The sequence below is a fragment of the Grampus griseus genome (genome assembly GCF_964374135.1).
Source record: "Grampus griseus genome assembly, chromosome: 3".
Classification (NCBI taxonomy): domain Eukaryota; kingdom Metazoa; phylum Chordata; class Mammalia; order Artiodactyla; family Delphinidae; genus Grampus; species Grampus griseus.
In genome coordinates, this window is record NC_139019.1 from 55094677 (window position 1) to 55117525 (window position 22849).

Genomic DNA, 22849 nt, shown 5'->3' on the forward strand with positions numbered 1-22849 from the left:
TTATTTACAGTCTTCTGTATAAAATATTTCTTCCCTTATTCCCAAATTCACTAATCAGTCATTCTCTTTTTGTCATTAAAACTGATTATTTTTTAAATAGATTTATTTATTTTATTTATTTTTTATTTTTGGCTGCATTGGGTCTTTGTTGCTGCGCATGGGCTTTCTCTAGTTGTGGAGAGTGGGGGCTACTCTTCGTTGTGGTGCATGGGCTTCTCGTTGCAGTGGCTTCTCTTGCAGAGCACAGGCTCCAGGCGCTCAGACTTCAGTAGGTGCGGCTCACGGGCTTAGTTGCTCTGCGGCATGTGGGATCTCTTCCCGGACCAGGGCTCGAACCCGTGTCCCCTGCATTGGCAGGCGGATTCTTAACCACTGCCACCAGGGAAGCCCAAAACTTACTATTATTGAAAACAGCTCATTTATAGTCATGCACTAATTGGGAGAATCTTCAGTGTGTAGGCAGAGTCATAAATATTTTTACCAATTGTATGACTTTTATACTAACAGCTGTGTTCTGAAATCAGTTAACTCCATATTACATTCATTGGTACAGAAAAGTTACTGTTGTTCATAGTGACTTGTCTTTTGAAATGAATATTTTAAATTTGAACTGTTTTGCCTAATTGAAAAAGTCTACAATATTGTGTGCTCATTCATGTATATGTAAATGTATTCATTAATGTATATCTATATTACGTACATATGTATAATATTGATGTGTATATAATTGGTTGAAAATAAAAGTGTTAAATATGTTTCCTTTCAGAATCAAGCTTCCATGTATTTCCTTATCAGTCTCAGATAGCAGTTTTTAAAGAGTTTCTACTAAGAGCGACAAAATATAACAAACTACAAATGCTTGGAGATGATCTGAGAACTGATAAGAAGATAATTCTAGTTGAAGTAAGGACAGCTTTTGAAATTCTTCTATAACTATTGAGTAAACAATTATAAGATATATTTTATGTGATAATGACATTTACTCTCTCCATAGTATTAGTACTGGTAAAATATAACATAAAGGCTTTGTGCAATAGAAGAAACCTAAAGTTTCTTGCAGTAAACTTGGATAGAGTAGCTATAGGTTAATGAACTTTAAAAATTTAATGGCCTACGTATAGAAAGGCAAAAAATATTTAGAAAGTGACGTCTTAGTAAAAATATTATAATCTGTAGTGATCCTAAGGAATTTGCTATCAAAATCCCATTGATGTGTATTACTATTTAGGACATCAGCTATTTGATGTCTCCCTTTCTACAACAGTTCTGGTTACAGTACATTGAATAGATAACATTTCTCCTGTTTTGGTAAATATAAATCTGAAAATAAATTTACATGGGAATAAAACTGAGCTAATGTTTCTCCTTTGTTTTTGGTAGGATTTACCTAACCAGTTTTATCGAGATTCTCATACATTACATGAAGTTCTGAGGTGAGTTTCAGTGAACTTTTTTAAAACTCCAGATTAAATGGCAGGTGGTTTAAATTTCAACCTTGCTTGCTGTCTTTTGTTATTTTAGGAAGTACGTGCAGATTGGTCGATGTCCTCTAATATTTATAATCTCTGACAGTCTCAGTGGAGGTAATAATCAAAGGTTACTGTTTCCCAAAGAAATTCAGGAAGAGTGTGCTATATCAAATATTAGGTAAGAATGAAATTTCTGCTTAAAATTTCATATACATACTGTATTTTTAAATTAATCACATAACCACTATCTTTCTTTGTAAAACTTTCACAGTTTCAACCCTGTGGCACCAACAATTATGATGAAGTTTCTTAATCGAATAGTGACAAAAGAAGCTAATAAGGTAAGTCTTTTAAGAACTGATTAATTTGAATCTTACATTGTAATTATAGAAAGCCAAACTTAAGTAGTATTATATAAACTTGAGGAGTTAGAGACACAAACTATTTCAGTTTTTAAAATTAAAAAATTTTAATTACACTCATAAAGCACGTCATTTTAGAAAATGTAGGAAATACTAATTTTAAAAATCCTTAACCTTTTTCTACTTTTAAACTTAGTTTTCTTTTTCACATTGAGGTAAATTTCCCTTTGCTTGGCTTAGTGTTTTAAATTGTATCTGTTATCAAGAAGCTGTTTTCTGGCATCTACATCCATTAGTCAGCAACAGTCCAACTCTACTTTTGTCTTGTCACTTTTTAAAGATTTAATATATTTTTTATTTTGATAAAAAAAATCATAAAATTTAACATCTTAACCATTTTATTCCAGCTTTATTGAGATATAACTGACATATAACATCATGTAAGTTTAAGTAAGTTTAAACTTAAGTAGGTTTATGACGCATTGATTTGATAAACTTATGTAATGAAAAATGATTACCACCATAGGTTATCTAACACCTCCATCATGTCATGTAATTACCATTTCTTTTTTGTGGTGAGAACATTTAAGATTTTTTTCTCTTAGCAACTTTCAAATATGTAATACAGTATTATTAGCTGTATTATGTATTAGAAATATCTTAACCATTTTTAACCATCCAGTTCAATAGTGTTAAGTATACTAACATTGTTCTGAAATAGCTGTTAGTTTTTTTTTTCTTCTTTTTTTTAATTTGGTTGCGCAGGGTCTTAGTTACGGCAGGCAGGCTCCTTAGTTGTGGCATGTGAACTCTTAGTTGTGGCATGCATGTGGAATCTAGTTCCCTGACCAAGGATTGAACCCAGGCCCCCTGCATTGGGAGCACAGGGTCTTATCCACTACGCCATCAGCAAAGTCCCTGAAATAGCTGTTACTTTTTCCCCCATAAATTTTATTTATTTATTTATTTATTTATTTGGCTGCTTTGGGTCTTCGTTGCTGCATGGAGGCTTTCTCATTGCGGCCAGCAGGGGCTACTCTTCGTTGCGGTGCATGGACCTCTCGTTGCGGTGCATGGACCTCTCGTTGCGGTGGCCTCTCCTGTTGCAGAGCACGGGCTCTAGGCACGCGGGCTTCAATAGTTGTGGCACGCGGGCTCAGTAGTTGTGGCTTGCGGGCTCTAGAGCACGGGCTCAGTAGTTGTGGTGCATGGGCTTAGTTTTTCCGCGGCATGTGGGATCTTCCCAGACCAGGGCTTGCACCCGTGTCCCCTGCATTGGCAGACAGATTCTTAACCACTGCGCCACAGGGAAGTCCCATAGCTGTTACTTTTAACGCATCATTTTTTTCTATCTTTCAAATCAAGATGATGTTAAAATAAATTGATGAAACTTCTACTCCAAGTAGCATGGTTCTAGGGGGCCCTACTGCTATAAATCAACTGGATCTTACATCATAATATATTTGGAATGCTGGATCACAGGAACTGAGGGAAGTCTCCAAGGGAGAGGTTATTTTTGAGGATTAAACAGAATAATGTATGCATGTAGAGCACCTAGCTGAATAAGTACAAGTATTAATAGTGAAATATTAGAAACACCCTGAGTCCAGGAATAGAGGGAGCAGTTACTGTGGTGAACTATTATGTCATTAATTAGCGTTTTGAAAATATTCAGTGACATGGGGAAATACAATTTAATGTCAAGTTAAAAATAACAAGATGTGAAGTTATATGATAATTCTAACAATAGAAATGATGTTTCCAGCCCTTGATATATCTGTCAAGCCCTATGCAAAGTAATTTTACATACCTGATCTTATTAAACCCTCACCACAACCATATAGAATTATCCCCATTTTATAGGTAAGGAAGCTGAACTTTGGAGGGAAATAACTCGAATAATATTCCATGACTATTAAGTATCAGATGAGTTTAAGTTTTGTTCTGACTCCAATTCACTGTGCTAGAACAAAACATACAGTTGTCAATGACAACACAATGCACATATATACATAAACCTATACATACTAAAAGAAATACATAAAAATGCTGGGTGTTATTCTGGATGGTAGGATGACTTGTGATTTTTTTATTGTCCTTTTGAAAAAAAATCTCTGTTTTCTACTATAAGCATGATAATTATAAACTATATTTAAATATTTATTAAACATTGAAGAAATAAAAATAGTCAGCATCATACTACTGTATCACATTACTTACAACTTCTTTTTAGACTAAGTCATTAAATTGCAAATGGCATTTACTCTAGCAAGTTAGTAAAAGGAGATACCATAACTTCTTTGTCATGTGGTTAATGTGCTTTACCTTAAATAGTTGACCAGCAAGAATTTTAGAACTAGTATACTTTTGATATCATCATTGATATGTTACATAAAAGGAGCAGCAGCAAGCACAATATTTACATGTAAATATAAATCAAAAAGAAAATCAAATATTATGATACTGTCTGGAGTCTCCAAGGATGATAATGATAGTATAAGAAGATTTAAAGGAGAGTTTAATCTCTGGTATTCTGTAGCTTAGTTAATTATATTAGGGAAGAGTGTTGACGTCTTAAGTGAATGAGTTATAATAAGAAAGAGTGTTGAATATCTTAAGTGTTTTTCTTTAAGTCTAAATGTTTCTCTGTATTCATAGGAAGAAAGATCTTTAGTCTTTTCTGATATCATTAGGTATGTAAAGTGTGGAAGGAACTGCTGATCATACATCTTAGCCATATTTGCCATGTTCACAGTAATTAACATCCATAGTATTTTCTTCAGCTGCCAAGGATTATAATTTCAAATTATATTTCCTTACTGGCAAGTAATCCATATCTAGAATTTTTCAAAAACAAGTACTCCTCTCAAAACAATTTTTAAGGTAAACGTATTCCCAATAAAAATAAAGTTAATCTGGAAGAGAAGGCATGAGCAAGAAAATTTTGTAAAAGAGTGATGAAGAGAGACTTGCTGTCTAGGTATTGGAACATAATATGATGAAACTCTAGGAAGTACAGCAGTGTGGTATTAGCACAGTAATAGACAAATGGAAGAATAAAATGAGAAGACAGCACAGAAATAGATCAGTATGTGTAAATGGGAATTTTTTATATAATGGAAATGGCATTTTACATCACTGGGGAAGGAGAGTAGATTATTATGGTTAACAACTGGTGTTGGAACAATTGGATATTCATATAGGAAAACATAAGGTTGCCTCTTTAGTTCATACTATGCACAAAAATAATTTAAACCTTGATTAAAGATTTAAATACAAAAATTAGAAGAGTATTAGGAAAAAATACTTTGGGTTGGGGGAAAGTCTTCTAAGCAAGAAACAAAACCTAAAAGCCATGGATTTACTTCAAAAAAAATGGAAAACTTAGTAAATGACAGAAGGCATGGTAAAGATAAAAGACGAGCATGAGAATGAAAGAAAATATTTGCAGTTTTTTAACAGAAAAGCACTAATACCTGAATATATATTTTTATTTTTTATTCATTTTACTTTTGGCTGTGTTGGGTCTTCATTGCCGTGTGCGGACTTTCTCTACTTGCGGCAAGTGGGAGCTACTCTTCATTGCGGTGCGTGGACTTATTGCAGTGGCTTCTCTTGTTGCGGAGCACAGGCTCTAGAGCACAGGCTTCAGTAGTTGTGGCTTGCAGGCTCTAGAGCTCAGGCTCAGTAGCTGCAGCGCACGGGCTTAGCTGTTCCGCGGCATGTGGGATCTTCCCAGACCAGGGCTCGCACCTGTGTCCCTGCACTGGCAGACGGATTCTTAACTAATGCGCCACCAGGGAAGCCCCACTGATATCTGAATACATAAAAATATGCCTACAAGAAAAAAAAGGCTAAGAACAGAAGCCAGTACACAAAGAAATACAAATGGATAGTAAACATGAGAGGTGTTCAGCCCTACATAGTAATCAGAGAAATTCATATTTAAACCAGGTAACATTTTTCACATATCAGAGCACAAAAAATTTAAGATTTATATACAGGGTTGCCAAAGATATGGAAAAATGAACACTCTCACCTACCATTGCTAGGAAAAATAAAACTGGTAAATGTTACAGACACTTTGAAGGGCCCTCTGCTTCTACAGAAATGTTCATGCATGTTGGCAAAGGTATACAGTTGACCCTTGAGCAACATGGGTTTGAGCTGCATGGGCCACATATATGTGCATTTCTTTCAGTAGTGAATACTGCAGTACTACCTGATCCATGATTGGTTGAATCCGAGGATGCAGAACCACGGCTACAGAGGGAAAACTATAAGTTACACTTGGATTTTTGACTGTGAGGGGAGGGCTGGTGTCCCTAACCCCACATTATTCAAGGGTCAGCTGTATATATAGTATATATATAGGTCTGGAATAGTAAAAAAGTGGAAACAATGTAAATGTCCCTTCATTGGGGGAAATACTAGTTAAATTACTGTCTACCCATAACATTTTTTAAAAAATTATATAGACTTAAAGGTACTAACATAGAAAGATAACAAAGAATGGTATTAATTCATAGAATAATACATATGATATGATCCCACTTATATTTAAAAAACTAACTCTGAATATACTTACAGATACTATATTTACTTACAGATACGTGTGCACAAAAAGTGGTCTGGAAAGGCTCCTCCTAAAATGTTAACACATGTTAGAAAGTTGGGATCTGTAGAGCAAAAGGATAACTTTCATAAAGAACTTTTGAAACAGCTTTAGTTAATAAAGTTAAAAATATATTGAAGGTCATAGCACAGTACTGTTTTTCTGTCAAGAGCTGAAATGGGATCATCTATGAACAATCACATGAATTCAGCTTAAGTTATGTTGTCAGTAAACTATTAGGAGTTTCTGAGGGGGAAGAGAGGATGAGTTTTTCTTGTCTTATACTTGATCTACCAAGGGTGTGATAGGTGATATATCGTATTTATGCATATGTGTGTGAGTGTGTGTGTTTATCTATATTTGTATATATGTATGTATATAGTAAAAGAGAGAGAACTTCAAAATATAACCTAGTCCAAGTAAAAAAGTAAAATGATATTTTATAACCTTGAAATTTTACCTTAAACTGTGATGTCATTGACACTTGTACCTTCATAAGCAGACTGTCGTTTAACATGTAGGCTTTTTAGCATTCAAATTGGAAAGATTCTATTATACTTCCATTAAGTTTAGAAAATAGGTGGTTTTGTTTGTTTTTTGCTTAGAAAATAGCTTTTTTAATTTTAATTTTTTCATTTTAGGATGGAGGAAAGATTGTTGTCCCTGATAAAACTTCTCTAGAGTTGCTCTGTCAAGGATGTTCTGGTGATATCAGAAGTGCAATAAACAGCCTCCAGTTTTCTTCTTCAACAGGTAACTGGAAAATATACACTCTTATGGTATTATATAGGTGACTAACTTTTTCTTAATTGTTCATGAAATGAAATTAAACTAAACATTTTAACTTAAAATTGGTATATACCTATCTCCACTTAGGATTTTTTTATTGAGACAGTGTAATAAAATTATGTATGTACACATGCATACACACACCACTATGAATGTGTCACCATATATATTTATATATCTGAGACAAAAGCTGATTTATTTACGTGGTTTGCCACTTTACCTTTCAAAGTTAATTTGGAATGAGACTTCCTGAGAGAAAATCCTGGCTCTGCCACTTTTCAGTGACTGAATCTTGCAAGTTACTTAATCTTTCCATGCCTTTATTTTTTCACCTTTTATATGAGAACCTGTCTGATTGAGATGTGTGAAGAGTGAGGTAATCCTTGTAGAGTGTTTATTCCAGTGCTTGACACACATTCAGTGCTCAAATGGCCAGCTGTTAATGAATTTAATAATAGTTCATATATGATATGTTTAACAAATGCATTTCCACTTGTTAATATATAAAAGGGGTCCCTAGCCATGTTATAGTAAAGAGCCCCACTAATAGCAATGAGTTAATTTTTGCTCTTAATGATCATAGTTTACTGCATACAGTTTTCATCAGAAAACATTTAACAAGTGACCTACATGATGCTTAACATTGAGGAATTGACCTTAAAAAATTAAAATCTCTTTGGAGCTCTCAAAATCCACGTGAAATCCTAGTTTCTACCCACAAGTGTAACCTGTTCATTTAGTTACATCTTTGTTTTTCAAAATAACTCTACAGAAATAGACATCTTAACACAACTGAAACCAGAATTCTGCTTCTTGCTGTAGAAACATAAATGTAAATTGTGCTTAGGTTCACTACTAGAATTAGGGATGGGTCAGTTTGGGATCTTAACTACCATTTATAACGTTATTGCTCTGAGCTTAGAAATTTCAGAGGGAAGAAAATAATAGTGGGTCAGGAACTGTATTAGCAATTATATTTTTTTTCATTTAATTCTCAGACCAGCCTAATGAGATAGACAATAGTAGGATTCAAACCTAGATCCTGTGTTTTTCTAATACTCCAGGCTGGTTTTCTGAAGTCATGCATTCTGAGTTGTTTTTGTTTTGTTATAAATTTATTTATTTATTTATTTATTTCTGGTTGCGTTGGGTCTTTGTTGCTGTGCACGGGCTTTCTCTAGTTGCTGCGAGCAGGGGCTACTCTTCGTTGCGGTGCGTAGGCTTCTCATTGTGGTGGCTTCTCTTGTTGCGGAGCATGGGCTCTAGGCACCCGGGCTTCAGTAGTTGTGGCACACGGGCTCAGTTCCTCCACAGCATATGAGGTCTTCCCAGACCAGGGATGGAACCCCTACATTGGCAGGCAGATTCTTAACCACTGCACCACCAGGGAGTCCCTGAGTTTTAAAAAGTAGATTTCCAAGTGAAATTTGAACACGGGCATATTCATAAATTGGAGACTGTCCAAATCAGTAAAGAAGGAATATAGCATCATTATTAAGCATGGATTGCAGAACCCGACTGTCTGGATTCAAATCACTTACTAGCTGCTGACCTTTAGCCAGTTATTTAACCTCTTTACGTCTCATTTCTTTACTCTGTATAATAATAGTTCTCCTCTGATAGGGTTGTTATGAGGACTAAATTAGTTAGTACATACCATGCAGCAAGAATAGTACCTTGCCATTAACACCATGAGAAACCAAGGTGATGTGACTATGTTAGAGTATGTCATTGTGTATGTGAAAATTTGAAATCTGTGTCATGACGTACTTTTAGATGACATTTTAGTTCGTTTTAATAGTTTAGTAACTGAAAGGGGACTCTGACTCTGTATACTTCATAATTATTTATTAGAAAAACATTTAAATTAAAATACCTAGTGTAACTATATCTGAAATGTTCTCAGTTTTAATTTTTATATTTTAATTTTATTTTAAATATTGTTTCTTGGGTGTATATTATTTAGGAAAGAACAATTTATGGCCAAGGAAAAAACGAACGTCTTCATTAAAATCAGATGCTGTGCTGTCAAAATCAAAAGGAAGACAAAAACCTGATAGGATATTTGAAAATCAAGAGGTCCAAGCTATTGGTGGCAAAGATGTTTCTCTTTTTCTCTTCAGAGCTTTGGGGAAAATACTATATTGTAAACGTAAGAAAACCTTATACATTTAAAAAACATCTGTTATTATCTTATAATTGAAATAAAATACATTTTTTTAAATGTCATATATTTGGTTCAGTTACAAGAAAGAGCTAGGACTAGGTCAGATACTCTTTGGCAGGGCCTAAGAAAGACATAGCAGAAAAATATATTTAGAGTATTTTTGGATTATGAGTGGGATTAAACATTAAAACCAACTGTTGAAAAATCTTCAAATGAGAGGTGCTATATAATTATATAAAGGTGGTGTTATTTTTAATAACTCCAGATATTTTTTTTAATAGGAGCATCTGTAACAGAATTAGGCTCACCTCGATTGCCTTCTCATTTATCAGAGTATGAGCGGGATACATTGCTTGTTCAACCTGAGGTAACACTTAGTACTATTTACAGGCTGTATACTATTAATATTAAATATGTGTCCATATAAATATGACCACTGAATTTTTACCAAAATTATATATACTTCTTTTTATAGGAAGTAGTAGAAATGTCACACATGCCAGGAGAATTATTTAATTTATATCTTCATCAGAACTACATAGATTTCTTCACAGAAGTGGATGATCTTGTGAGAGCCAGTGAATTTCTGAGTTTTGCAGATATCCTCAGTGGTGACTGGAATGTAAGACCATTTGACTTAAATGTTTTTGTTTATGACTATTTCCTCAGAATTGAGAAAGAAAGTTTACTTTTATTCATACTGATACGACTTTTTTTTTTTTTTTTTTGCGGTACGCGGGCCTCTCACTGTTGTGGCCTCTCCCATTGCGGAGCACAGGCTCCGGACGCGCAGGCTCAGCGGCCATGGCTCACGGGCCCAGCCGCTCCACGGCATGTGGGATCTTCCAGGACTGGGGCACGAACCCGTGTCCCCTGCATCGGCAGGTGGACTCTCAACCACTGCACCACCAGGGAAGCCCAATTTGACATTATTTTAAGTAACTTCTTAATAACTATGACAAAATTAATTCATCCAACCCAGTGAAACTTCAGCAGTGAATCTGATTTTTCTATGATAACATACACTAATTTTTTCTAAAGTTATTTTCTGATTATAAAACTAATACATAGTCGGAAAACTTGACAACCATTGAAAAGTAGACAGAAGGAAAGGAACTGTGCCTCTATCTTTCCTTCTTCTTTTTTTTGGCCACGCTGCGTGGCATGTGCTCTTAGTTCCCTGACCAGGGATCAAACCCATGCTCCTTCCAGTGGAAGCATGGAATCTTAATTACTGAACCTCCAGGGAAGTCCCCTGTGTTTCTTGCTATACTTTCTGATGGTTTTTAAATTTATTTATTTGCACATTTGAAATTATTCACTATAAAGTTTGTATTTTTTCTTAACAGTTTAACTCTGCTCTGACTGGTATAGTAGTTACTAGACACTTGGAGCTATTTAAATTAAATTAAAAATTCAGGGATTTCCCTGGTGGTCCAGTGGGTAAGACTCTGTGCTCCCAATACAGGGGGCCCCAGGTTTGATCCCTGGTCGGGGAACTAGATCCCACAGGCATGCCGCAACTAAGAAGCCCACATGCATGCCGCAACTAAGAAGCCTGCATGCTGCAACTAAAGATCCCACATGCCACAGCTAAAACGCAGCACAGCCAAAACAAAAATTAAAAAAAAAAATTCAGTTCCCTGGTCACACTAGCCATATTTCCATCATTTAAACAGTTATGATACAGTTTCTGTTATATATTTAGAGTTTCATTATTCAGCAGTTGCATTTGCTTAATTTTTTTATATTGCTTCTTTTTTATTTTGAAATTTTCCAACCTGTTGACAAATAGAAAGAATACACAATGAATACCTGAATACCTTTAGCTTTTGTTCACCAGTTTTTCACATTTTTCCACATTTGCTTAATCTGTATTGACACACTTGTTTTGGCTAAATAATTGGAAAGTAATTGTAGCATCACAACATTTAACACTTAAGCATGCATAAGGACATTGCTCTATTACAACCACAATAGCATTATCATACCTAAGAAAATAAACATAAATTCCATAATATACTGTCCTTATTCCTGTTTCCCCAGTTATCTCAAAAATGTATTTAAAGTTATTTCCACCACCTCCATCCAACATCCGGTTAATATTCACTCATAGCGTTTGATTATTATGTCGCAGTTGAATTTTCTTCAAAATTTTGTAGCACTATTATTTTTAGGGCGTGGTGAGGTTGAAAAACATGAACATACAGTAACTAAATATGATTAGCCTTTTTTTGGGGTCAGTAGTACCAATAAGTACTGTTTTATAAATCTCTTATTTTCTTTATTTCACATCTTGTCTCCTTTTCTAGACGCGCTCTTTACTCAGGGAATATAGTACATCTATAGCTACGAGAGGTGTGATACATTCCAACAAAGCCCGAGGATTTGCTCATTGCCAAGGAGGAGGATCAAGTTTTCGACCCTTGCATAAACCCCAATGGTTTCTAATAAATAAAAAGGTAAAAAAAAGAATTGTACATTTTCAAAGAGTGAACTATTTATGGTATGTGAATTATATCTCAGTAAAGTTGGTTTTTTCTTTTAATTGAAAAAGAAAAATGGTCTTTCATTCTTAATGAGAAATAGTTGCTAAGGCCCACAGTTTTCTTAGAGCTATGATAAAACATAAAAAGGACAGTCGTCTTAAATGCTTAGTCATTTTTTTAAGGAAAAAGCGCTCAAAAATTGAAAGCATATACCTATTTTATTGGAATCAAAGTATACAGGCCTACCTCGTTTTATAGTACTTTACTTTATTAAAGCGTTTCACAGATAATGCGTTTTTTACAAATTGAAGGTTTGTGTTAATCCTGCATCAAGCAAGTCTATCAGCACCGTTTTTCCAACAGCATTTGCTCACCTCGTGTCTCTGTGTCACATTTTGATAATTCTAGCAATATTTCAAACCCTCTACCAGCAAAAGAGTATGACTGGATGACGGCTCAGGTGATGGTTAGCATTTTTTAGCAATGAAGTATTTTTTAATTAAAGTATGTACATTGTTTTTTAGACATAATGCTATTGCACACTTAGGAGACTATAGTCTAGTGTGAGCATAACTTTTTTTTTTTTGGCCACGCCAAATGGCATGCAGGATCTTAGTTCCCTGACCAGGGATTGAACCTGTGCCCCCCTGCAGTGGGAGCGCAGTCTTAACCACTGGACCACCAGGGAAGTCCCAAGCATAACTTTTATATGCACTGGGAAACCACAAAATTTGTGTGACTTGCTTTATTGTGATACTCACTTTATTGCAGTGGTCTGGAACTTGAACCCACAATATCCCTGAGGTATGCCTATAGTTGTAATTATATTTTCGTTTCAGTTGAAAATAAATCCTGGCTTTACCTCTAACCATCTGCACAAGTTATTTCACTTAATATGCCATTATTTTCCACAGCTATAAATATGGAGGATTGAGTTATTTAGAGGTCAAAAACAGGTGGCTCACAAGTTGAATACAACCCACACACAGATTTTTTTAAATGAATTGCCAATCTTTGAAAACTAGTATAATAGTTAAAACTCAGATAAGGATTTCTGGCTTCAGAGTTTCTGCAATCTCCTGAAAAAAAAAATTGGAAGTAAGGCAACACTGGTCCATATATTACATGGCAGTAGTCTACTCAAGCCAAGTATAATCTGCCCCTTGGTGATGGGAGTGGTCAGTACCACCTCCCCAAGCTGTTCCACTGCACTGATTTCTATTAACTGCCTGACTCCTATAGCATCTGAATTTGTGACCCCTGGACTAGGTCATCTCTAAGATGTCTTCCAGTTTTAAATTCATATGGCTACATATGAACCTATCATTCATTACCTAAGAAAATTTTCAGTGGATTTCTTGGAGAATTTCATTACTTTTAAGCAATTTATGTCCCTTATTGACTTGCTTTGCGCTTTATAGCATGTATATTAATTTCGCATTTGTTACATATAAATGATCTAAGACTGTGAGCACCTGAAAGGCAGAGATCATACTTCTCTTATCATCACTGTAACATAGTGCCTTCTCTTAACTGAAGAAAATACCTTCTTTCATTGAGAAACAATATCCTCACATAATTTGTGATACGTGTATGCTCATAAACAGAAGTCCTTTGATTTTTAAGTTTGTTTTTCTTCTACCTTAAGTCTTGTTCTTATTGCTGTTATATCAAGTGAGAAATAGTTGTGTAGATAAAATGCTTTGTTAGATAATGCTAGGACAGTTATAAAGGACTAATCAAGCTGCCCAGCGTGGCCAAAAAAAAAAAGGGACTGATCAGGTAAACTCTTAGAGTATATTTGTAGCATATAAACCCACATACTTTGTGATATAATAAACTTAGTCTAGGGACAAATATCCATATTTAAATTTTTATTTTTCACTTCACCATGTTTTTCCTTCTCTGCAGTATCGGGAAAATTGCCTGGCAGCAAAAGCACTTTTTTCTGACTTCTGCTTACCAGCTTTATGCCTCCAAACTCAGCTGTTGCCATACCTTGCTTTGCTAACCATTCCAATGAGAAATCAAGGTAATAATATGGGTTTTCCTTATCCCCAAGAAGTAGTGTTTTATAACATTATGTTTTTGTGGATCAACTTATTCCTATGTACCAGTGACAGTAAGTTTCTTTCCCTTTTATTTTTTGAATCAGAATTAATACATGCTTTTTGATTAAAAAAGAAAGAAATTAAATAATAAAGAAGTACCTAAAGTAAAAATTGAAAGTCCCCTATAACCACGCGTAATTCCTTTTGACAGATTGGTGTAAATTCTTCTAGACTTTTTCCTGTGCGTATACAAATGTTAGATGTAAACTTTAATTTTTTTTGTCACTTATCATGCATAGTGCTCCATATTTTATAATTAGGGCAAAGGAGCTCTAGAGGCTGGGAGGTCCAAAATCAAGGTGCCAACAGATCCAGTGTCTGGTGATGGCCTGCTTCCTAGTTTGCAGATGGCCATCTTCTCATTGTATTCTCACATGGTAAAGAGCAGAGTAAAAGAGAGCTCTCTCTGGGTTCTCTTATATAAAGGCACTAATCCCATTCATGAGGGCTCTACCCTCATGACCTAAGCACCTCCCAAGGCTCCATCTCCTAATAACATCACTTCAGGGGTTAGGATTTCAAAATATGAATTTGGGGTGACAGAAGCATTTAGTCTATAACAGCAGCAATGCAAAAGTATATTCAAATCTAACTCATATTTTTTCAAAATTTATAATTTTATTCAACCTTATTGATAGGTATTTTGGTTGATTTCAATATTACAAGCAGTATCTATTAATAGTATATTTACATTGTCTTTCCAAGTTTTGAAATTATAAATAATGCTAAAAAAAATTAGTATGTCTTTGGCAATACACACTTGCCCAGTTTATGTCTACTGAGGTTTGCCTTTTTTTGAACTTTACCAATTTTTCCATCAGTTGTTTCTCTTTTTTAATGTGTGTCATAAGGGCCACATTTCATTAACAGTCCTAGGTCACATGTCTGTGGTGCTGATCTTCAAGGTAGAACAGAGAATTTGTGTAATATTGAAAGTATTACTAATCTACTACATAACTCATCAAACTTCTCAAGTGTTTTTTGAACTTTCAATTTTTTTTTTTTTAATTATTTTTGGCTGTGTTGGGTCTTCGTTGCTGCACGCGGGCTTTCTCTAGTTGCGGTGAGTGGAGGCTACTCTTCGTTGCTGTGGGCAGGCTTCTCATTGTGGTGGCTTCTCTTGTTGCGGAGCACATGCTCTAGGTGCGCGGGCTTCAGTAGTTGTGGCATGCTGGCTCAGTAGTTGTGGCTCATGGGCTTAGTTGCTGTGCGGCATGTGGGATCTTCCCAGACCAGGGCTCAAACCCATGTCCCCTGCACTGGCAGGTGGATTCTTAACCACTGCGCCACCAGGAAAGTCCAAAACTCAAATTTTAAAGATAGGGTTTGCCTTATGAATTATCAGAAGAGAGGATTATAGAGTAAATGTCTGCCTTCATACAATGAGAGTCTCATCTTTTAAGAATATTGATACCTAAAGATTTAAAATATTCTGTATTTACAGGCAGAAGTGAGATGACTTTTGAGCAATGGGAATGATTAATCTGTGAGTCAGAATCCAGAGAGTTCCCTATCCTTGACTATTATTTTTAGATTATACTAGTTTTTATTTATTTATCGTTTTGGCTGTGCTGCATGGCTTGTGGGATCTTAGTTCCCCGACCAGGGATTGAACCCGGGCCCTCAGCAGTGAAAGTATGGAGTCCTAACCACTGGACCACCAGGGAAATCCCAAGTTATACTCGTTTTTAAACTTTATTTTGAAGTAATTTCAAACTTAGAAATTAGAAGAATGGTACAAAGAAGTTCTTGTATATCCTTCACCAAGATTCCTCAGTGTTTCATTTTTTACCATATTTGCCTTTTATTCTTTTTCTTTATACACACATGTACACAAATATATGTATTTTTTTCTGAACCATGTGTGAGTAAAGTGCAGACATTATGCCCATTATTCTTAAACACTTCAGCATGTACTTCCTGAAAACAAGGACATTCTCCTACATAACCGCAGTATATACATCAAAATCAGGAAATTAACATTGATATATTACTGCTAATTTATAGTTTAATTATTAGACTCCATTTGTAATTTATAGACTCCATTCAAATTTTGCCAATTGTCCTAATAATGCCCTTTGTAAAATAACAACAAAAACTTGTTCTCTCTTGTCTAGAAATCCAATGCAAGATCACATGATACATTTAGTTACTTACTTGCTATCTCTTTAGTCTTCTTTGATTTAGAATAGTACTGTGGTCTTTCTTCGTCCATTACATTTCTGAAGCAGATTGTTATAACATGGACTGCCCCTCAATTTGGGTTTATCTGAGGATTCCTCATGAGTGGATTTAGGATATATATTTTGTGCAGGAACACCACAGAAGTGATGCTGTGTTCTTCTCAGTGCATCACATCAGGGGAATATGATGTCTATTTAAACCATGCTGGTGAAGTTAACTTTTATTATTTGGTAAGATAACATCTCTCAGGTTCTTCAATGTAAAGTTATTAAGTGTTTTGTGGGGAGACACTTTGAGACTATGTAAATATCCTATTTCTCATTAAAATTTCACCCACTAGTTATAGCATCTTTTGATAATTATTTCCTGAATCCGTCATGGTTGGCAAGTGATTTTCTAATGGCATTATTCCTTCTGTATTTGTGTTAATAAATTCTGCTGTAAGGTATTGCTTCGCCTTCTTCCCCATTTGTTTGTTTGTTTGTTTATATTTGTATAGACTCTGGAGCTTTTTCAGCTGTTGTTTCTATCATTATTTATTTTGGACTTAAATTGTCCAGATTTGGCCAGTGCAAGCTGCTTTAAGGTAACTCTGTGCCTTTACTCTTAGTGTACTTTCTTTCCGATACAAAGTGTTCCCGGATTATTTCATACTCTCCCTACATGGACTTAGAAATCTCAATGAGTCCTGGTTCCTTTTAGTGGATATGGACCCATCTCCCACTTTGCTAAATATATTTACTTGTTTACTTAATTCCTATGTCTATAGCCTATCTCCTGACAATGCAGGCTGCTCCTTCAGTCCCAGCACTACTGCCACCAACTTACATTGGCACAGCCATTCACATTCTTTGTCCCACTCCTAGCTGTGCGACAATGAATCGGTTTGATTAGTAAGAGTCTCCTTGGACCAGAATCATCAGCATCACCTGGAAGCTTGAGAAAAATGCAGAATCTCAGGCCTCAACCAAGACTTACTGAATTGATCTGCAAGATCAATTAGCAAGATTCTCCAGGTGATTCTTTTTCTTTTTTTGGCGGTACGTGGGCTGCTCACTGTTGTGGCCTCTCCCGTTGTGGAGCACAGGCTCCAGATGCGCAGGCTCAGCAGCCGTGGCTCACGGACCTAGCCGCTCTGCGGCATGTGGGATCTTCCCAGACTGGGGCACGAACCCGTGTCCCCCGCATTGGCAGGCGGACTCTCAACCACTGTGCCACCAGGGAAGCCCTCCAGGTGATTCTTATGCAGGAGATGTTTGAGGAGTTTGAGAAGTATTGGTTTGGATTACTCACGTTGGAATCACCTAGAGAATCATTATATCCACTAGAAAGTTCAGATTCCAGGATCACAACCCTTAAGTTTTCCATATCAAAAAGCTGTTTTTTAAAAATCCTAGTCATATTGTGTAGTGGATTTTTAAAAAGGTAAGGTAGTGTTTGATTTGCAGACTTTTGAAGGTTTATAAAATTTAGTCAAAAATAGGATGTTCTGGCTTTTTTTTTTTGTCTTGTGGTCTGACTTTTTTTTTTTTTTAGTTTATTTTTGGCTGTGTTGGGTCTTTGGTGCACACAGGCTTTCTCTAGTTGTGGTGAGCAGTGGCTACTCTTCCTTGTGGTGTGCGGGCTTCTCATTGCGGTGGCTTCTCTTGTTGTGGAACACGGGCTCTAGGCGCGCGGGCTTCAGTAGTTGTGGCATGCGGGCTCAGTAGTTGTGGCTCACGGGCTCTAGAGCGCAGGCTCAGTAGTTGTGGCACATGGGCTTGGTTGCTCCGAGGCATGTGGGATCTTCCCTGACCAGGGCTCGAACCTGTGTCCCCTGCATTGGCAGGCGGACTCTCAACCACTGTGCCACCAGGAAAGCCCTTGGCTTTTCTTTTTATTCATCAATTTTTATCCCATTTCTTTCACTTTACTATGTCATTTCAGACATTTTATGTTTCTTCTGCTCATTTCTCTCTGTCCTCTTTTCTAGTCCTCCATTAGTGTTTGTTAGAATACTTACAGGTATCTCACGTTTCATTCTGTTTTCTCTTTGATTGCATAATCTCTATCAGTCTATGTTCCAAGTTACTGATTATTTCTTCTCCCAGTTCAAATCTACTATTGAGCCCCTGCAGTGGACTTTTCATTTTGGTTATTGTACTTTTCAAGTCCAGAATTTCCATTTGGTTCTTTTTTGCAATTTCCTTCTCTTTACTGATATTCCCTATTTGATGAGTCATTGTCATTATAGCTCCCTTTACTTCTTTTTATTTTATTTTATTTTTAAAATGTATTTATTTCATTTATTTATTTTTGACTGTGTTTGGTCTTCGTTGCTGCACACGGGATTTCTCTAGTTGCGGCGAGCAGGGGCTACTCTTTGTTGTGATGCGTGGGCTTCTCATTGTGGTGGCTTCTCTTGTTGTGGAGCACAGGCTCTAGGCACATGGACTTCAGTAGTTGTGGCACATGGGCTCAGTAGTTGTGGCTCACGGGCTCTAGAGCACAGGCTCAGTAGTTGTGGCACACAGGCTTAGTTGCTCCGTGGCATGTGGGATCTTCCCAGACCAGGGCTCGAACCTGTGTCCTCTGCATTGGCAGATGGATTCTTAACCACTGTGCCACCAGGGAAGTCCAACACTACCTACTTTCTATCTATGAATTTGACCACCGTAGGTACCCACTTAAGTGCAACCATACAATATTTGTCTTTTTGTGACTGGCTTATTTCATTTAGCATGTCATCAGGGTTTATCCATGTTATAGCATGTGTCAGAACTTCCTTCCTTTTTAAGGCTGGATAATATTACATTGTATATATTTACCACATTTTGTTTATCCATTCATCTGTTTTTGGACACAAGTTTCTTCCACTTTTTTTTTTTAACACCATTATTGGAGTATAATTGCTTTACAATGGTGTGTTAGTTTCTGCTGTATAACAAAGTGAATCAGCTATACATATATATATATGCTTCCACGTTTTGACTGTTATGAATAATGTTGTTATAAGTATGGATATACAGATGTTTCTTCGAGATCTTGCTTTCAATTCTTTTGGGTGTATACCCAGAAGTGGAATTGATTATATAGTAATTCTGTTTTCAGTTTTTTGAGGAACTACCTTACCATTTTCCACAGCAGCTACACCATTTTGTATTTCTACAGCTTTCTCCACGTCCTTGTCAAACCTTGTTGTTTTATGGGGTGTTTTGATAATACCCATCCTAAGGGGTGTGAAATAGTATCTCATGGTTTTGGTTTGCATTTTCCTAACAATTTGTGACTTTAAGCATCTTTTCATGTGCTTTTTGGCCATTCTTCTTTGGAGAAATGTCTATTTAAAGCTTTTTAAAAATCTCTTTTAGCTCAGATTTCTTTTATCCAGGATATTGGAAGACTTCCTCTGAAGCGACACTTTGGAAGGTAAGCTGATCATTTTAATTTTCAAAGAGCTGTTACTGAAATAACCACCAAATACCTTATGTATTTATTCATTATACAGTCAATAAATGTTATCTGTAAAGGCCAAGAAATACATGTTGTACTAGTGATCAGAGACCATATGATTGCATTGTAGACCCATCTATTATATATATTACATGTAACAGCTATTTTCACCATCTCAGAATGGACTATTAGGCTAGATAGAATCATTGAATCACAGAGGCAGAGAAATCTTTAAAATCCTTGAGTTCAACAAATTTTGCATAGCTGAAAACCCCTTTTCAGCTTTCATGCCAAGAGGTGTTCTTAGCCTATATTTGGAGACTGCAATAATCAGGAACTACCTCAAAAGAGCACTGTCTTTTTTATTTCTTTATCACAGAAAATTCAGACAAGTAAAAAAATAGAGAGAGAGATAAATCTACATCTATACTGTTCATTCCATTGCAAAATGGCTTCTGGCCTAATATCAGTGATTAACACAGTGCTTGTAGTTCATTTCTACTTGGCTTATTTGTAAGGTTAAATTATGCACTCAGGTATTCTAAAAAAGGTTAAAAAGTGCTTGCTTCCTGGTTGCAAGGATAAAAGTAAATGATAGAAATGGCATCTATTACCCCTTCTACTAGTTCTCCTATTCCTGGTCCCAAATGGAAAACTAGCTTATCTGGGCTTTTTTTCCCTCTGCCTTCATAGATTCAGTAAAGGCCTTTGTAGTGTTAATGGTTTCTTCCTTATAATGACTTAGCTATTGGGAGCCCATCTTTCCTTTTACAGAAATACAGTGATGGATGGATCTTACAGTGTCATCCCACTGGGATGTGATCAGGGCTCAAACCTTTTATAAACTTCCCTTTTCTCCTCACTTCCCTCTGAATCAAAGAAGGACCAGCTGTTTTCACTGGCTCCTTTCCCCACAAGATTATGACATCAAAATCAAGGGAAGACCATTGTCTTCTATTGTCTTTTTCCTCCTAAGATGTAATTAAAAGAATGGGAGTCAGTGTTTTATTACTGGTTCAGCTACTTGATCTGAATTGGGAGGCAGGATTTGTCAGTGCTACTTATTACAATGACTAGTACTGTTGTCTTTCATTTATAGTGACCATTTTAACATTAGTGACCATTTTAACATTATCTTTGATTTATATTGATAATATTGAATATTAATACTTAAACTTAACATTTAATATTGCTATTTAATAGCTGCATAATTTCCTATAATTGAACCTACACCTTGTTTTGTTTTATTTATTATTTTTGGCTGCGTTGGGTCTTAGTTGTGGCACATAGGATCTTTCGTTACAGCGCGAGGGCTTCTCTCTAGTTGTGGCACATAGGCTTCTCTCTAGTTGTGGCGCACAGGCTTAGTTGCCCCGTGGCATGTGGGATCTTAGTTCCCCGACCAGGGTTCAAACCCGCATCCCCTGTATTGGAAGGCTGATTCTTAACCACTGGACCACAAGGGAAGTCCTCCTACACCTTGGTTTTGTACATTTAGCTTGTTTCCAGCTTTTGTTGTCACAGCCTTCCTTGAAGCTAAATCATCATGCATATCAAATACTATTTATGTAGGATGAATTCCTAGAAATAAAATTGCTGGATCAATGGATATACACCTTTGTTCTATATTGCCAGATTGCTTCCAAGAATATTTTGCCAATCTTATGCCCACTTAACAGTGTTTCAGCATGTTCTTTTCTCCTCGTACCACCACTGGGTTTTATTATTTTAAAAGGTCTTTACCAGTTTGAAAGATGACAATATTAATTTCCATTTTAAAATTACAAATTAGGTTGAGCAATTTATTTAGTAACCATTCTTCTGTAAGCTATCTGTACATGTTTTATGTCTGTTTTCCTATTCCATTTAATTCTTTCTTTTTGTAAGAAATCTTTACTAAAGATATTAATTAACTTGGTTGTGTTATAAGTTGTAATGATTTATTCAGTTTGTCATTTACTTTTTAGTTTTGTTTATATTGTTAAATAAACCGGTCCACCTGGCTAAACAGCACAAGGAAGGTAAATGAGAGACTACAGGAGAGGGCTTCATAATCACCACACTCATGGTGTAATTTAAAGGAATCCCCTCCTTTGATTATTATTAATGCCTGTGTTATGCATCTGGCAGATTGAAAATGGAAGCCCTGACTGACAGGGAGCATGGAATGACAGACCTGGACAGTGGAGATGAAGCCCAGCTTGGTGGAGGGCAACCTGCAGAAGAAGCGCTGGGTGAATGCACTCAGACAGCTGAACCTGAAACCTGGTCTCTTCCTTTGAGTCAGGATAGTGGGAGTGAACTGCCTGCCAGCCAGCCTCAGCCCTTTTCAGCCCAGAGAGACATGGAAGAGGAAGACATGATAATAGAAGACTATGAGAGTGATGAGACATAGAAAGCAGCCTGCCCATGAGATTGTTACTTGACAGATTCATATTCGTTTTATTCAGTGGTACTTGAACAGAGATAATAGACTTTTCAGGTGAATTAGTTTGTTAATTCTTCACTCTTGTAGTATTTCAGCACAGAGAACTGATTTCTGTCATGTTGAAGTAAATAGAAGATCAAACCTTCAAATAATCTCTTAATCTTTTTCTCTAGTATTTATTTAGCCTTGTGAGTGGTGTTGGGAGAGGTCAGTGTGTATGAAATGTGTTTGAACATTATGCCAAATATCAGAAAATGTGAAGGAATAATTCAGAATACAGAAACTCTGTGGGTTGTAAATAAGAATTATAAAACAGTTTAGGATGCAATTAAGAGTGTAAATAAACTTTGTGCCTTATTCACAATTTCTCTCTGGTCTCTAGCTTCTTCCGATACCATTTTTATATGTTGTACAGTGGAATATTTTAGATACTTTCTGGAAACTATTTACATAATTTATATCAAAATTAAAATGTTGAATTTGTTCTGTTTTGTTTCTCCTGTCCTTCAATGATTCTTAACACGCACGGTCTGCCATGTGTCACTGGTCATAGTACGCAAGTCTCCTTCATCCAGTGCCAAACTTTTTCAAAAATAGAAAGGAGGGGGATTGCAACCTTGCGAAGAAAACTTTCCGGAGGGTTTGCTCTCACCTTTAACAACCTTTCCAGAGCTCTCCTAGCTGTTGCCTTGAGGTGCGGTGGGGGTGAGGGCACCGACCCGCCCGAGCCCCAGGCGACAGTCCGGGCCTGACAAAGCCAGGCGGGGCGAAGTTCAGTTCGGCCCGGCCCCGCCCCCGGCGCC

At 36.3% G+C, this 22849-nt stretch overlaps 1 protein-coding gene across 4 annotated transcripts in view; it reads left to right on the plus strand.

Moving 5' to 3' along the window:
• The window catches only part of RAD17 (RAD17 checkpoint clamp loader component), a 31639-nt gene extending 9160 nt beyond the window's left edge, over positions 1-22479 (plus strand). For 3 of the 4 annotated variants that reach the window (XM_082652251.1, XM_082652250.1, XM_082652252.1), the window contains 12 exons: positions 767-903; positions 1381-1433; positions 1522-1647; positions 1741-1810; positions 7088-7199; positions 9202-9387; positions 9684-9769; positions 9878-10024; positions 11715-11864; positions 13803-13923; positions 19537-19594; positions 21749-22479. In XM_082652251.1, coding sequence (XP_082508377.1) covers positions 767-903; positions 1381-1433; positions 1522-1647; positions 1741-1810; positions 7088-7199; positions 9202-9387; positions 9684-9769; positions 9878-10024; positions 11715-11864; positions 13803-13923; positions 19537-19594; positions 21749-22013 — 1511 coding nt within the window. In that variant the 3' untranslated portion in view covers positions 22014-22479. The remainder of the gene's footprint in view (positions 1-766; positions 904-1380; positions 1434-1521; positions 1648-1740; positions 1811-7087; positions 7200-9201; positions 9388-9683; positions 9770-9877; positions 10025-11714; positions 11865-13802; positions 13924-19536; positions 19595-21748) is intronic. The other variant, XM_082652253.1, reaches the window with a different exon arrangement.
• Positions 22480-22849: the final 370 nt, after the last annotated feature.